The following is a 17,697-nucleotide window of genomic DNA, read 5'->3' as shown; positions in this document are numbered from 1 at the left end:
GTCATCATCATCAGTCGGAAAGTCAGGTACTTTCACTGTTGGCCTGGCCTGGCAGAAAGAATCGTTCTCGTTCGTCGATATTAATCGAAAAGAAAAGTGCGGCCGACCCGCGGCGTTTCTTTTTTTATTTTTACACGCGTGTGGAATTTTGTTTTGGCAAACAAATAAACTGCCGGCGGTGTGTGGTTATTGTAGAATCCGAGTTGTAAACAGAAAGTGAAAAACAACACCATCCCTACCAAGTATATCATGTGATTGGTGGGTAAACATTGTATTAATGTTTATATCTGCAATTACGGAGATCTATGCCGATTTTAGTTCCTGGATTTGGACTATTTCAAGATCAACCAGTTTTCTGCACCTCCATAACGATTTGGTTGAGATTAAATTAGTTCAAGATTGTTTAAATTTCAATAGAAGTAATGGTTATCTTCAGAGCACGTTGCTAACAGATGTTACGAGAAAATACCTTGTTCGTTTAAATCGTCAAATATGAACAAAATGACACAATACAAATAAATAAAGTTCACTAGCATATGTTTGAAGAACTCAATTTTATATAAAAAAAAAACGAACTAGAAATCAACAATTCATTAAGTCACTCTCTTCAGTTCGTTGAAATTTGTTTATCAAATGTGCCGCGAACAATACGTCATTCACAACACGTTGTCAGCATTTTGATTGAGAATACTGCTGCTGACTAATGAAATGCCTTTATCTGGAACATTCCTCGATAATTTGGTCAAATTTGATTCCCACGAGGGGAAATCCTGTCAGTTTTTTGAGTCAGTTTTGAAGTTATCCAAAAAAAACGGTCATCAGCAATGTTGTGTTTAGTTTCGCACCTTCTGTAAAGTTAAGCTAGTGAGTATAGTCAGTTGGGGTTCGAAGCAAGGTGCCCTTTCCAATATTTCTCTTATCACCGGTAACGGTAAATTTCTAAAAATAAATTCAAGCAAACAGGATTGTGTTTACTTTATTATCAGTTTCTAGAGGTATTAATTCTAAATGATCCCTTGATGAGAATATTTTTTAACAACATTCAAAATCAAATTTTTGATTTTGGTTCTAATTTCAGATGTGATTCGATTCCATATTCAGATTACCGATTTATTATTTCAGATCCTGATTCAAATTTATATGATTTCGATAAAAAAAACCGAAATTTTTTCAGATTCAGATTTCAGAGTTAGATTTAGATTTCAGATTCAGATTTAAGATTCCAACTGAGGATGTAAGATTAAGATTTTTCAGATTTCAGTTTCCCATTTTAGTTTTTGATTCTAAATTCAAATTTCTGATTTCCGATTTTAGATTCAGATCACATTTTTGATTCAACAGTTCATTCAAGTAGAAAAAAACGTTTGAAAGACTGATATTCCGAACTTCAACTATAACGAGTGGTTACAAGGCTTGAAAAAAACCTCTTCGGTGGAATTCACGTAGGTTTGCAAACAGTTAATCATCCGCAAACGTTTGCCTCAACATTTTCTGAAATAACAAGCTTTCAGAAGTAAGGGGCTTTCCCTCTTGAAAAAGTCGACAATTCCTGCAACATGGTCCTTATAAATGTTTCATTAGACATTACATCTATTAATATTACCAATTGATTAATGTATAGTCTAAAACAATGAATATACGGCGATACTTTAAAATATTTTTTTAAGAAAATTAATAATGTGGACGTAAAATATTGTTATTCAAGTACTTACGTGAACAACGGTATGTTTAAAGATGGTAAAGTGTCACTAATAAAACCGGTATGTTTAAGGAAGGTACACACTCAATGAATTAATGTCCTGATTTCCTGAGTTTCCAAAAAAATATGAAAATTTATTTTTTTCTACTTTTTGAAACCATAGAAGAGAAACACTCGTGACTATTTTTTAACCTGAACATAATGAAAAAAGTCTTTAATTCTGGAGTTGCTTATTCAAGTACCGAGAATGTATTGCATGAATTATATAATTTAATGCACAAATTAAAAAAAAAATGGTTAACTTCATTTACTGTCGTATGTTTCTTTTATTAAATTGGACTCTGAATCTGAACAAAAAAATTGAGAAATCTGAGCAGAACAGTTTTTGAGTTATTTTTGCGTTTCAATTTCATCGACGGACTTGGTAGGCTGTGGCCGAGGATGATTGTTGTGTTTTTTTTTCGGATGGAAAATTTTGAAGATTCTCGAACCAAAAAAAAGTTTAATGCATACCTATAATAGTTAGGAAATGTGAGAAGGAAGAGTATTCAAGATCGATTTACTATCATGAAATCATCAGATGAACAGAACGTGATCCAGAGGGTGTTAAATTGATTGATGTCGGCTTTTCATACTAAGCGGGGAAGATACGTTCGGAGTTTATGTCCTTTGGTCTCTGGGAAACATTGAAGCTAAGTATTTTGTTTTTTTTCACATATGTTGGAAATTTTGTTTCAACATAACAATATTATCAATCAGAAAAGTATTTAAATATTATAATTTGTATAAAAGTTCTGTGATGTTGATAAAATTTAGACATTTTATGATGTTAAGTTTTGATTAATGATCTTTTCATATTCTTGTCGTTAATACGGGTTAGTTAAAAAACATTGAATTCAAAATATTATTCCAATAAGTTCAATAACAGAATTTATCTTATTTTTCCAGAGTCTTTTTTTACGAAAATCAAGGAAAATAAATATTTTTTTTTTTAAATAATAACTTAGCATTTATTTCTTTGAGGTAAAAATTGAGTAAGAAACCTTAATGAACTTGCGTTCCTCTAAAATAATGATTCAAAGTTTTCAATAGGATAAAAGTATTTTTATATTATCACTAGCTGACCCGTTGTGCTTTGCTACACCTTCCGAAAATAAATGTAATTTGTAAAAGTTTATTCAAATTTAGATTTTAGAGAGCATTTTTTCAAATCAAACCTCATCATTCTTCAGAACCAACAACTTTGAAATGAGAGCTGCAGCTGTAGTTCTGAATTGCAATTCAAAGATGGTATATATTATTTACTAAAACCTGATCTCTAAACTCGTTTTTCAAGAACTGAAATTTGTACTCTGTACCCAAAAAAAACCTTTTTAAATATGGTCCCTTCTTTGAAAAGCTCTTTATCTTAAATTTACATGAGAGCTCCCCATCTTTTCCAATTTTGTCCCCCACTGCTTGAAGAAGGTAGGCAAATTTAACCGGCTCGAGTTTACATAAATTACTAATTGAAAGAAAAAGATTCGCATATTGGAATTCATTGCTAATTGTACTTTATGGAGATAGAATTTTTAAAACCGATGAATAGCGTGATTCGAGACAGTTTTTTGAGTATATTCCTAATATTCTGTATTATGAGCACTTCCAGCTCCTGATAAGCTTTAGATGGGGTATTTTTGGGAGTTGAAAAAATAAGCTATAGAAATTAAAAAAAAAAAAATGATAAAAAGGATTTTTAATAACCATTTTCAAACAGCTTTTTTAACCATCCTCGCCTACGAAGCAGTTTGAATATCTATCCTTTTTGCGCCAAAATATGTTAAAAAAATGTTTCGCCATATTCCAAACTCGTGGACATGAGTCATTATAGCTTGAAGTTTTCCCAAACAACACTTATTATGGTTATAAAAATATATTAAATTTGTTATATATTAAATACAGTGCGAATTTCTTTTTTTTTTTAATTTACTACGGCAAAAAATATAGATATTTAAAAAAATGTCAGTTGCATCACTAAATAAGTTCTCAGCGTTTTTTTTTTAATTTTCTTTTCGAAAGTCAAATATTTAAAAATGTTGGCACAATCAAATTTCTAAGTTTACATTTGTCCCGTATATTGGGGCAAGTGTTAATGCAAAGCTTATTTACAGATGCGTCAGAGTAATGGCTTTAAAATGGATTTAATACGTATTCCTGTTTTCTATCAAGTTTCAATGATATATCTGCAGTATTCCTGCAGTATAAATTTATGTTTGTTACTCCACTTTTAACGAATGCTGTTCAAGGGGAATGAACTTCATTTACAAAGACATTTAAGAATTGTCAATATCCGCTTCAGTTTCAACATTCGGAATACCCCTTCTAGTCTTTCCGACATATTGAATCATTTTGAAGATGAATTTCTTAAAAGTTCGACGTTTGCCCTTGCCCCACCGTGTAAGTTGACAGGAGGGAATATTGTTTTTATCACTTTAAGGGTTTACTAAAAATTTCTCATACAAATTTTGCGTCCAGTTGAATATCAGTTATAAAGTCTCGCTTTTCAAAAACGGAGCGGATCAAAAGTCTCTTTTAAGCAGCCATGAAACACAAAAACACTTTTCATATTAAGTACGTACTTGAATTAGTATGTAATCAAAAAGTACGATGGTTTTTTCAGAATTATTTGAAATAAAAAGCTCCCATATTCATTTCTAAATTCGTTTCCGTTGTGTATTTGGGCCGAAGTAACCATTTCTTGAAGAAAACATAATTTTTAATTTTTTTTAACAGAAAAAGTTGAACGTTTGAATATGTTCTAATGTTCCTTGAATGAAAAGTCGAACGCTACCTACATTAACACGAACTAAATATGGAAGTATTTTTGCAAATCTTTCAATTGGTTTTAATTCGATTGATAAAATACCAATCCTGTCACATCTAGGCGTTATTTATTACCACGTGCAATTAAGTAAGAAAAAACACATCTAGGTTGCATATCGCCCCCACGTGCATAAGAAACATAGGTACTTGGTTGAGAAACAGGCGCCTGTTTGTTAAATTAGTCCAGCGATCAATGAACAGTATGCTTTAGTTACTATCCACTTGTGACGGCGTTTGCTTGAACATAGAGACGAAAAACAAACCCCTCAAATAAAAGAAAATCTCTAAAAATGGATGCCATGACTTTTCAATTTCAGATTTTGGCAAACAAAAATGTAGGTACCTATATGTTTTATTCGATCGGCAAAATTTCAATCTGGGTCTCATCTAGGCGTCATTCATAACCACGTGCTGTACAAATGAGCTACGAATCAAGTAGAAAAAAAATCACATCAAGGCTTTCATATCGCCACCCCTTGCATTGAAAATATTCTTGGTTGAGAAATACGCGCCAAAATATTCCCACTGATCAGTATGCTATGCCATGGTCACTATCCTTTTGCGACGTTGGCTCGCGACGCCTCGACCTTGGAGACGAAAAACAAACCGCCCAAAGGAAAAAAAAATCTCGAGAAAATGGATGTCATGACTTTAATTTGTTTCGAAAAACTACAAATTTTGTATGGAAGCCAACCCTCCCTTAAGTCGGATGGAGTTTTGACTATTACAGAAACCATCCCCGGCCTCAAAAACCCTCAGATGCCAATTTTTACGATGATTGGTTCAGTAGTTTCCGAGTCTATAGGGAACAGACAGACAGACAAACATTCATTTTTATATATATATAGATAATTTTCATATCAATAACATTATTTGCAACTAATTGGAGATTTTTGATTGACTAGATTCTGGAATATCTTGTATGATCCCGTTTCTATGACATTATAGTCTAACTCAATTTACTCTTTTTTGTAGTTACAGCATATGGAAACTTCAAAATGGAAGGGGTATAAAAATTAAGAATACAATTTTTAAAAAGATGCCTGACCATGTATTTCAAATAATTCAACCTCTCAAGTAATGGAAACAAATGCATAGATACAATTATTGGATAAAATTTCAATTGCTAGAGTAAAATACGATACCGAAACGTAAAAAATCAGTAGAATTAATTTTGAAAATTAAAAACATTTAAAATTTTGAGAACGCAATATTTTTAATTTAGTCAATTTTGTCATTTTTGTCTGTTTTGTCACTTTCGTCAATTTTGTCAAATTTTTCAATTTTGTCATTTTTGTAATTTTTTTCAATTTTGTCAATAATGTAAATTTTATCAATTTTCATGATTTTGTCAACATTGTCAGTTCAGTCAATTTTGTCAGTTTTCTCGATTTTGTCAATTTTGTCAACTTTGTCAATTTTCATGATTTTGTCAATTTAGTCATTTTTGTTAATTTTGTCAAATTTTCCAATCTTGTCAATATTGTCAATTTTGTCAATTAAGTGAATTTTCTCAATTTTGTCATTGTCAATTTAGCCAATTTTTTCAATTTTGTCAATTTTCTTCGATTTTGTGAAGTTTGTCAATTTTGTCGATTTGTCAATTTTTGTCAATTTGGTCAATTGGGTCAATTTTGCCAATTTTGCCAGTTCAATCAACTTTGTCAATCTTGTTAATTTTGTCAATTTTGTCAATCTTGTCATATCAATTTTGTCAATCTTGTCAATTTGGTCCATGCTGTCAATTTTGTGAATTTTGAGGAAATTGTCAATTTTTTCGATTTTGTCAATTTTCTCGATTTTGTCGATTTTGTCAATTTTGTCAATTTTGTTAATCTTGTCAGTTTTATCAATCTTATCAATTTTGTCAATTTTTTCAGTTTTGTCAATTTTGTCAATTTAGTGAGTTTTGTCGATTTTGTCATCGTCATTTTGGTCAATTTTTTGTCAACTTTGTCAATTTTGTGATTTTTGTAAAATCATTGAATTATGTCAAGTTTGTCAACTTCTTCAATTTTGTCAAATTGTTCTATTTTTTCCATTTTTTTCAATTTTGTCGATTTTGTCATTTTTGTATTTGGTCAACCTGGCCAAATGGTAAATTCGGAGTTTTTTTTGCTGTTTCTTCGACTTTGTCAATTATGATGATTAACTTTTTAGCTTTATATGCAAAAAAAATCCCAAATGCTTCAAATTCTACTATGGAGGGCTTGGTGGCGCTACTGTTTGGTTGTTATATTCCATTGGTCAGCAAGTGAAAGTTCGGATTGACTTCCAAGCCGTCATCGTTTTTGCTAGACACCAACCCCAACAACAACAACGCAACAATTGCACAGGTTTTTCGATGCGAACGAAAAGTTTTCATCGCGCAACGTTAGATCTGGAGAGAGGAAGAGAAAAAGGAACGAAAAAAACTAGCCCGAGAGCTTAAAGCTCGAGAGGATTCAGTAGCATTTGTCCTATTGGATTCAATTTGCTTATACGGGCGAAATTCTCTTCTGTCGTTCGTGCTTAGAAAAAGCTGAGCACGAACGGCACGTGAGAAGATGAGATGGTGTGCATACATCGTCCGCGTTCCCGTATCGTTTTCCCCTTCTCAGAGCAATCTGTGCTTGAGAATCTATCGTTGGGCGAAGGATGGGACTTACCATCACTATAGAAATATGCGATGTGAGGGTCTAGTCCTTATGCTTGAGTCATTCAATTTCGGGTAGGGAAGAATGCCACGAAGTGGTAAATTCCTGGCAAAAAAAAACAATTTCGGGGTTGTACCTCATGGTGCAATCCCTTTACATTAACTTTAACTTGGAGTTTTAATCCCAGATTTAATTTTTGGATCCGGTTCTTCTTATTGGTGGACTGGTATACACAACTACAAAATACACATTTACAGGTTAAATTTAAAATTTAGATTTCTTTGATTGATTGACATCCATTTGTCAATAAAATCATGTTTGTCATTCGATCGGAGGCGCCCTCTGTTTTCCTTATGGGGAATTACACGGAGTGAAAGCGTACCCAGCGCTTATCGCGCCATGTTTTCGATCATCTTGATTAGTGATTGTTGGACATTGCTGGCAAGCCAAATGAATCCGTTTTTTGGAGTGATGATTTGATGATAATTACAATGAAAATTTTTTAAAACTGTTTTGATTTTTTTTTTCTTTTTATACATGGAAGAGGAAAAAAAACAATTTTTTAAAGATAAAAATAATTTTTATTGTACTGCCCAGTTTCGCAAAAACGTATGGAACAAAGTTTACAAAAAATCACACTAATACACACCAGTGATTGAAATCCTCACCAATTTTCTCGTCAGAGGCATTCAAAATACACGCTTTGAGTCCTCTCATAGCTATACAGGAGACGATACATATACATTATTCAAACCTCTCCCCATAAGGAGGATCTGCTCTGAGAGACACTATTCGTTTGCTGCCCCGAACGAACTCTCTCAACGTTCGGTTGCAACATGATGCATGAAGAAGACGAGGCACACATACTCATTTACGTTCTTGAATTTGAATAACTCCAGGCGATAGCTGTCGTTGAGGAGAACATCTTCAACCTCGCCGCAAAGGTTGAGGCAACAACAAAAACAACCGAACTTATTGCATTGCACAGGCCCGCAACGTGTGGTGCAAAGAGAGGGGAGGGAAAAGAAATGAAAAAACTAGCTGCCGGCGTGCGGTTGCTGTGCAATAATAGCAATAGCAGAAACACCTCACGCATTCGATCCAGGCACAAACGAGGAGACTCGTTTGCTCTGCCTTTTGAATTCGGTTCCCTCAAGGTTGTAACCAGCGATGCCACACATACCGATTTTCCGGTATTTATACCGATTTTTGAGCAAAATTTTGACCAAGAATCGGTATTTACCGATTACCGATTTTTGGCAAAACATACCGATTTCATACCGATTTTTAAGATTTTTACTCAAAATTCATTCCACTTCAACATTTCCACTTCATTAAAGCTATCCTCGTAAAGGTCCCGTAGAAAGAAGACAAAGCTCGGTACCTGGCGTGGCGTAACTTTGACCTGTACAACTTTTAAAGTATTCTGCAAAGATCTCCAGGCTCACTCTCATAATTTGTTCAGTTTTTCGCGCTGTTTTGTTCCTTTGGTGCACTTTTATGGTACTCAACCTTAAATTCAATGGACTAAGCTCAAGGCTGATATTTGACCTCTGCGACTGTCAATCCTTAAGGTCAATCTCAACTGAAGATCGCATTAAAGCTCTTGTCTCGTGAGATGCTAACTTTTCAAGGAAATACATACACACAACGAAAAAAATCTGTAAAATCACATCACATGTGATGTAAATAAAAAGAAGCATCATATATGCCGGAGTTTTCAGTGCACGCTCTTTTTTTTAAACTCAAAATTAAGTAGTTTTGGTTCAAAACAGCACTTCAGTGGCATCCCTCAACTTTGAGTTTGTCTGGGCAATAGCAAAACTAAGTTCTGATATGCATACTCAATACTAAGTTCGGCAGCCGAACTCGAATTTATCCTTTTTTTCGAGGGTAGCTTATTTTCAGGGAATTAAAGGATGATTAAAATTTGTTGTACCCGGATGTTGCTGTTCCGGTACATTGCATTGCAATTGCAGAACGGTGGAAAGTTTTGGCACTCCCGGTCAAAGAAAACTTCCGGATTGTACTTCCTACGGGAAGTGAACAACATCCGGAAGTTTCCGGACATTCCAAGCCGCTTACCGTATGATGACAATGACGGACAGACATTTACGCTGACACGGTGAACATGCATTCCTTCATAGTCTTCCGGTAATTGTTCCGGAACGACAAAATTTTGCGACGTGTTCGTTGGTTGCTGTTCCGGTTCGAACTGAACTCGCTAAGTGTTTTCAGTCCAACAAAGAGAGTTCAATTTTTAGTTCATAAGGTCGAACTCAGCTTTGATCCCTCGCCGAAGGAAAAAAAGGGATCAATTTTGAGTTCGCAGTTCGAACTCCATTTTGAACCATCGCAAGGAGGAAAACGGGTACTTAACTTTAAGTTCATAGAATCGAACTATGTTTTGAACCTCGGTCGTACTTAATTTTGAGTTAAAATAAAAGAGCGTGTGCTAATTGGAAATTACACGCCAGTGAAATGTTGCAACGTGTAAAATATAAAATGATGTAAAATATGGCAACATGTAAAATAAAAATGATGTAAATTATAAAACCACTGAATATTGGAAGAAAAACTTTCCAATAGGAATCTGTTTTGTTTTATTTATTGGTATTTATGATTCAATAATGGAATTATCTCATGTCATAATAAAAATAAAACCTTTTTGTAATTAATTTAGTTTATTTAATTTGGTGACAATTATTTTTTTAATCTCACAATTTTTAAAATTAGGAGTCACATTCACACTTTTATTTTTTCTCGAAGACCGGATCCAAAGTTGAATAACTTGGAGCTGCTTCCAGAACCGCTTCCTGCTTCACGAAGATCTCTGGGAACTTTAATCGCGGGAAAACTGCTTAAAAAATACTTTTTGGTGCACGACTTTGACTTGACACTTTGTTTAAATTTGTCTGATCCTATTAAATTGAAATTCAATGTCCTCATCACATTCCATGTCGTGTAATTTTAAGAAATTTCTATTTCCATTACATCACATATGATGTAACAAAAACGAGGCATCAGATATGATGGGATTTTCAGTGCAAGTTGAATATTCCACGTCTGTAAACTGCAAAAGACGGGTAAAATTTGAAAGACATGTAAAATATTAAAGACGTGTAATATTTAATTCGCACTGAAAATTCCGTCGATGTGATGCTTCTTTTTATTTACATCATGTGTGATGTAAATTTACATCAAATAATCGCGTTCCGTGTCAAGTAATATTTGTGTCATACGAATTCAGTGCTGTTAAGGATTCAACTTTTTTTAATTTGTAAATTTACATCAATAAATCGAGTTCCACGTCATGTAATGATACAGGTTTTCAATTTCAGTGTTGTTAAGGATTCAGATTTTATTTCTGTGTAATATAAAAAATTGTGAGATTAAAAAAATCATTGTCACCAAATGAAATAAACTTAATTAATAACAAAAAGGTTTTATTTTTATTATGACATGAGATAATTTCAGTATTGAATCATAAATACCAATAAATAAAACAAAACAGATTCCAATTGGAAAGTTTTTCCTCCAATATTCAGTGGTTTTATAATTTACATCATTTTTATTTTACATGTTGCCATACTTTACATCATTTTTTATTTTACACGTTGCAACATTTCACTGGCGTGTAATTTCCAACTAGCACTGAAAACTCCGTCATATATGATGCTTCTTTTTATTTACATCACATGTGATGTGATTTTACAGATTTTTTTCGTTGTGTGTAGGAGTCACATTCACACTTATATTTTTTCTCGAAGACCGGATCCAAAGTTGAATAACTTGGAGCTGCTTCCAACACCGCTTCCTGCTTCACGAAGATCTCTGGGAACTTTAATCGCGGGAAAACTGCTTAAAAAATACTTTTTGGTGCACGACTTTGACTTGACACTTTGTTTAAATTTGTCTGATCCTATTAAATTGAAATTCAATGTCCTCATCACATTCCATGTCGTGTAATTTTTAGAAATTTCTATTTCCATTACATCACATATGATGTAACGAAAACGAAGCATCACATATGATGGGATTTTCAGTGCGAGTTGAATATTCCACGTCTGTAAACTTCAAAAGACGTGTAAAATTTAAAGACATGTAAAATATTAAAGACGTGTAATATTTAATTCGCACTGAAAATTCCGTCGTATGTGATGCTTCTTTTTATTTACATCATATGTGATGTAAATTTACATCAAATAATCGCGTTCCGTGTCAAGTAATATTTGTGTCATATGAATTCAGTGCTGTTAAGGATTCAACTTTTTTTAATTTGTAAATTTACATCAATAAATCGAGTTCCACGTCATGTAATGATACAGGTTTTCAATTTCAGTGTTGTTAAGGATTCAGATTTTTTTTCTGTGTATGTGTTTTTTAATCTTTTTCGGAAGAACACCTTCTTTTATTTAGAGCACATCTCTCATTTATTTTCGTATAAAATTCTTGGATTTTCATATGACTAATGCGAGATTTTTCATAAAATAAAATCAACATTTTTATTGGCTATTAAAAAAAATTGAAGTAACAACTATCTCAACATTCTGCAATCATTTCTTTTTCTAATCGCAAGAACTCATATCTAATACTAAAAGCTGAATTGGCCAGTTTGGCGAAAATCCATCAATAAAACGAAAAACATCAACTTGGGCCCATAGTTACTTCGAACGTCAAAAAACCATTGGATTTGTAAGTGCTTACTTAATTAAAATTTCCTTTAGGTTGACCTGGTTCTATTATTGCCCTATCGAATTTATCAATTTTACATCCCACTTTAGCCAAATATCAAAGTCTCAAGTTTTTTCTTAATTTATATGCCTAACCAACGTGTAACCTGAAGGTGCTCGCCATACCCCTATTTTTCTTATCAAACGGTAACTTTTTAAATAACTTTCCATTAAGTTATGAGTACTGGAAAGAAACACTTATTTCGGATTTTCTACTAAATTTTCATTTGTGATTTTTGCTTTCGTCAGCAAAAGCAGATAGTTTTAAAATTTAAAAAAAAATGTACTAGTCATAACAAACATAACGTTCTGTTAAATTTTCAAAACCGTCATTTTGTGTAAACTAGTGTTACCTAGAACCAAGAAAAAGTCAATTATATATGCTAAAACAGATTTAGTTAGTTAGTTTTGAACTTAAAATGAACATTCATAAGAGTTCTTAGACTTGCTATTTACTGCAGGCTTCAAAGAAAAATACGTTAGGAAGTTGGAAATGTAAGCATTTTTGAACACCACCTCAAATGCCGATTTTTATACCGATTTTTAGGATTAACATACCGATAAAAGATTTTTTTGGGTTTCAAAATACCGATAGAAATGTGGCATCACTGGTTGTAACAGGAGATGAGTGAGAGCCATTCGTTTGGTTTTTTGGATTAGCTCCCTCGAATGTATATTGCTTCATGAAGGCGGGCCATGTTGAGAGCGTATGCATCATCTGTTTTGTCGTTTTCGCTGCCTCAAAGCAACCTTTGCTTCCGAGTAAAGCTTTGAGCGAGAGATGGTTGATCAACTCATGCTCAGCAAAATTCAATCACTGATACACACAAATACACTGACATCGTCTGAACTCGTCGAGTTGATTCGATAGGTACCTATAAAGGTATATTTAAGACCCATAATTAATGATCTCCCAAATCGACCGATAACTATACCTTTCTGTAAGAAAGGCTAAAAGGTTTAATGTTAAAAGTTTTGGTAATTTAACCTGGCCAATTCCCGAGATAAAGATTGCTTCCTTTTAGCTGTGTTTTGATTTTCTGTATTGAAAAATGTTTCCTTTATTTTGTTGATTGATTCGATAAATTGCAATCTAAAATGTGTTTTTTTTAAATCAGAAACAATAAAGCTTGACAGGCAACATTTATTTTGCTTAACAGTTCTATTCACAACACCAACCATTTTTTCTTAAATGATTTATAGAAAAATTATGTCAGTTATTGAAATTGGAACACATTGAATTTCTTTGTTTCAGATTTTTCTACATTATAACATCGCTCTTTTTAACAACTTTTTTGAAGATATCTTCCTCAAATTCGACCTTCATCTTATTCGATTTCGAATAAACAATTTAAAAATGTTTGGCACCTGTTTCGACATGTTTTGTCACAGATTTCACTGGAACCCAGTCTCTGGGATAATAAAGTCTGCTTCATTTAATATTGGAACACAAACAATTGCGTGTAGTTCAGTCATTTATTAACGAATTCATAATTTGTTTTTCATACAAATGTAGCATTTTCTTTTTTCTTTCATAAAAAAAAAATTAAAAAAATTATTCATTGCTGTTTCGAAGAAATTCTCGTACTTTTCCCGTAATACGGCACATTAGGCGGCGCACACCCTTTTCGTCCACCGTTTTGGCGATTTGATTCCACCAGTTCTTCATTTAAGTCATGTTCCTAACAAGTTTTCCCTTTGCCTTAAGCCTCCGCTTCGTGATTGCCCAGTATTTCTCTATCCTTCCTTCGGTATTACGCTGACCCCGTTCGTTGCGTACCATTCCATAACCGTTTTGCTGTAATGGCTGCTTGCGAGGTCCGGCCAAAACATTACTGGACGGTCGTGGGCACGAATAAACGGCAGAATCCGTTTCGGTAGGCACTCTTTTTTGTAGACTTCTGATGTCATTGTCTTGTCAGTGAGAAAGACTTTGGTTTTCTGTCCACAACTGCATATCCCCTGCCAAATCATGTACTTGCGGGCGAATTTATCCGCAAACACGAACTTAAATTTTGCAGGTACATCCCCCCGAGCCGTCGCCAAATAAAATTTTTGACCTGGGATTTGCCCAAAGTCCGCCTTCATCGTCCATCAGAATACATCCGTCGAACTTGGTCAGCACTTGGTCGTACAGCTTTCGAGCACGGATTCTGGCCACATTGTTCTGCTTCAGCGTCCGATTTGGCTGTTTGCTGGCTCGGAATGACCTTATTCCTTCCCGGAGACGAATTCGTCGCACCGTACTGTGAGCGGCCTGGAACTTATTGGCCAAATCGCGGTCTGAAAGATTGGGATTCCTCTTGACGGCCTTGATGACTTTCCCACGCAGTTTCCGGTCGACAGTTCCACTCCGACGCTTCGAATGCGGCTTCCGAGCCGTCGTCAATGTTTCCTTGTACTGCTTGATAACACGCCATACGGTATTTCTGGGCATTTTAAGCTGTTTAGCTAGCTTCGATGCCGACAACAATGGATTTTCAAGAAAACTGTGCACAATTTGATCTCTCCGTTCGGCTTCCATGTCGGTTGTTTACAAAATGCTATCGTTTGGTGTTATGACATAAATACATGGTGAAAGGTAATGAATTTCCCGACACGTGGGTGAAAAAAGTTTCCAAATCCGTCCACTAGGAGCGCCACAATGAGCAAAAGAATTTGTTCCAATATTAAATGAAGCAGACTTTAAACGCCCTAGAAGCAACAACTCATCAGATGTCCTTTCAGTGATTGGTGACATTTTGAAAATCAAAGGAACCCCTACTTGAAAAAGATCTAATGTGTTTCACATCTGGTTGAAATATTCTTAATAAATAATAATATTCGGCCGAATATTCTTTTGGCCGAATTGTTGAAAAGGTCGGTATTGGGCCGTTGGTCAAATACCACTATTCGGTACATCTTTAAATAGTTGATATGCAATCAATCAAGCAGTTTTTCATTGATTTGAAAACTTTTTATTCCGGATGTAATCATAACATCCTAAACGCGTTCTGTTAGTTTGCAAACGATCTTCATAGGCATTTTAGTAATGACGTATAATTACCCTCGAAGCGATAATCTTATCATGTCAACACGTGTCGAATTGTCAGCGGCGTCGGTTGTCGTTATATTTACATCAGGGTTAGCAACAAGCATCTCATGGAGCATATGTATGCAACCATACAACCTTCGTGGCTCATTGTTCTGCTTTCGCATCTCACTCACGGAAAACATCAGGCTAGGTATCTATTTGAGGTTAAAAGTTGACGACAGTTCTAGGGCAGCTGAATTTCCGTAAATCACAGAGCCTTTGTGCGGGCAAAAGACAATTGAAGTCTTTTGATCTGCTTCCTCATCTTTTATTCGTACACAACCTGTGTTGAGTTCTTGACTTTTTACATCTGGAATACAGAGAGTAACGACGATAAGACGATAATAAACCTTATTTTTGTTTTGGTCTTTTAAAGCAGTTGAAAGTACGACGCAAAACTGCCGTTGGTAAATTTTATTAACCACAGCCGCCTCAGCATGACTACTATTTATTTCAAAATATTTTGAAAAGTTTACCGTAACCAATTCAAACAAAAAGTCAACCGAAGCTAAATGGGAACTTTCAACGAAAGCATGCGGAAAATAGAACAAAGTAAACAAATCTACAGTCGTTATCGGTAGTAATAATTCGGTTTACAGCCTCGAACTTGGGCGCCTTTTGAGGACTGTCGTCTGTCTCTGGTTGGCATCAAACTACCCCACTTGTATTAGAGGTAGACAGACATCGATGGTACTGATCGGCATAGAGATCTGCAACATTTCTGAAGGAGTGTGCAGCAAAATATTAACTTTACCTGTTTCGCATTAGATCGTCATATCTCAATCGGTGAAGATCGTTCGGAAGCAGCTTAATTTTGTACAAACATTTATTGTCAACTGGGAAGTATCAAACCATGCCGATGACGCCGGCTTATTCTACACCCAACATCTTGCTAGATGATAGTAGCGATCAGGATGGAGTGGTTCTGCGTAGAAAACACCAGGTTTATTATTATGGGTAAGTCAACAGCTTCAAAATATCTAGTATTCAAAGAGATGTGATTTCGTTGTGTAAAGTGCGAAAATTAGATTAGCGCAATATTTGAATATTGACATTCAGAAATCCTTTTGAAACCGTTGTTCAAAGCTAAAGCGCATCAGTCGAATAGAAACAATAATTATTATTAATTAGAGATACTGGTCGATTTCCTACGTAACACTTGTGTAGGAAATGAGTCAAAAATTAGCAGCTTTGTCTAGTCTATTTGATGATTAAACTGGATGTAACCAATTCGATTGAGTGCTGTTTGATTGTGAATGGAGGGGCCACTTGAATTGGAAACTAGCTGCGAGATTCAACGTCAAACCGTTCTCATCTTCCGAGTGTTTGCTAATCGATTTATACAGTCACTATCGATGTGAGTTGCTGACCTGAGTTGCATCGGTTCAGGCACGAGGCTGGATAATTGAACTGTGGGAAAATGACATCAATGCCAGGGCTAGACAAGCTAGGTCTCCTAGAGACAATTGTGCGAATCAGAATTGACCCGGTCGACACTGCAATTGATGAAATGTAATATTCATGGCTGAACTCGCGAACTTGCAGCAGTGCAGTCTGGTGCACTGTCTGGTAAATTTTAGCAAACTGTAAAAATAATTGTCCTTTATTTCCTTTCTCCCACAAAAGATCGTTAAAATCATTATCGTCTTCGCCGCTGGCGGCATCACCGATACCCAACACGATAAGAAGTTCTAGCCCGTACCCGTTGAAGTCCTCCAGTGTTCGGAGCGATGCGACTGTCGAGAAGTTCGAGAAGCCCGAGAAGGAAAAGAAGAAAAAAGAGTTTAACAGCTCCCGGCAGAAAAAGTTTTCCCGGCATTTTACGCAGGTCGAAGATGAAAAGGTGTTGAACTGTAAGTAAACATTTTAGTTTTTCTTTAAACTTTAAAATGTTTTTTTTTTAATTATTCCTTAAATTCACAATTGAATTTTGAAAAGATAAACCATTTGAATTTATAAAACCCGTTGCAAAATATTGCCACGGAAATTCTAAGGAACCCTTGAATCTGTAATACCCCTTAATTTATTTTAAAACCGTTAAAAAATAATAGATGTTTATCTTCAAAACTGTTTGTTTTAAGAACGTCATCCTACATAGCTTATGAAAATGTTCTGCTATCTTTTCAGATTTCTCCTGTGCTTTGGTTGGCGACATTCTTTTGCAAGGTCACCTTTACATTACACAAAACTATTTTGCATTTTATTCCAATGTGTTTGGTTACGTAACCAAGGTATGTGACAAACTAAATTTTTGCGAATATTTTATTCAACGGAGTACTACTATCAATCCCTAGCTCTTGATTCCCACTGTGTCGGTGATAAAGATCTCCAAGGAAAAGACGGCCAAAATGTTCCCGAATGCGGTCGGTGTGACCACTTGTGATGATCGACACGTTTTCGGAAGCTTCATGAGCCGAGAGGCTGCCTATCGGTTGATGTGCAGCGTTTGGCGACCCGTAGCTCCACCCCAGATCGAGGAACCATCGATCGCACAGAAGGCCCCGGACGTTGAGGTCTCCGAATGCTCGGCCGAGGATGACAGTAGCTGCTCAATTAGTGGTAACGAAAGTTCTTCCCATGTAAAAGATAAAAAGTCTGACGTAGTTGATTCCGGTGACTCTACCAACGATAAGCTTACTATAACAGATGGCGCTAAGCGGCCCCACGATGGTGAGAAAATTTCTCGCGTTTTGC

General features: G+C 35.0%; 1 protein-coding gene across 6 annotated transcripts in view; it reads left to right on the top strand.

The window, feature by feature from the left end:
• The window catches only part of LOC129750640 (GRAM domain-containing protein 2B-like), a 126,487-nt gene that overhangs the window by 89,590 nt on the left and 19,200 nt on the right, over positions 1-17,697 (top strand). For all 6 annotated transcript variants that reach the window (XM_055745643.1, XM_055745639.1, XM_055745638.1 and 3 more), the window contains 3 exons: positions 16,630-16,856; positions 17,131-17,234; positions 17,298-17,673. In XM_055745643.1, coding sequence (XP_055601618.1) covers positions 16,630-16,856; positions 17,131-17,234; positions 17,298-17,673 — 707 coding nt within the window. The remainder of the gene's footprint in view (positions 1-16,629; positions 16,857-17,130; positions 17,235-17,297; positions 17,674-17,697) is intronic.

The sequence above is a fragment of the Uranotaenia lowii genome, chromosome 3, assembly GCF_029784155.1.
Source record: "Uranotaenia lowii strain MFRU-FL chromosome 3, ASM2978415v1, whole genome shotgun sequence".
In the NCBI taxonomy this organism is placed as follows: Eukaryota; Metazoa; Arthropoda; class Insecta; order Diptera; family Culicidae; genus Uranotaenia; species Uranotaenia lowii.
Note: the sequence above shows the minus strand (reverse complement) of the source record. Positions and strands in the feature narration are given on the sequence as shown.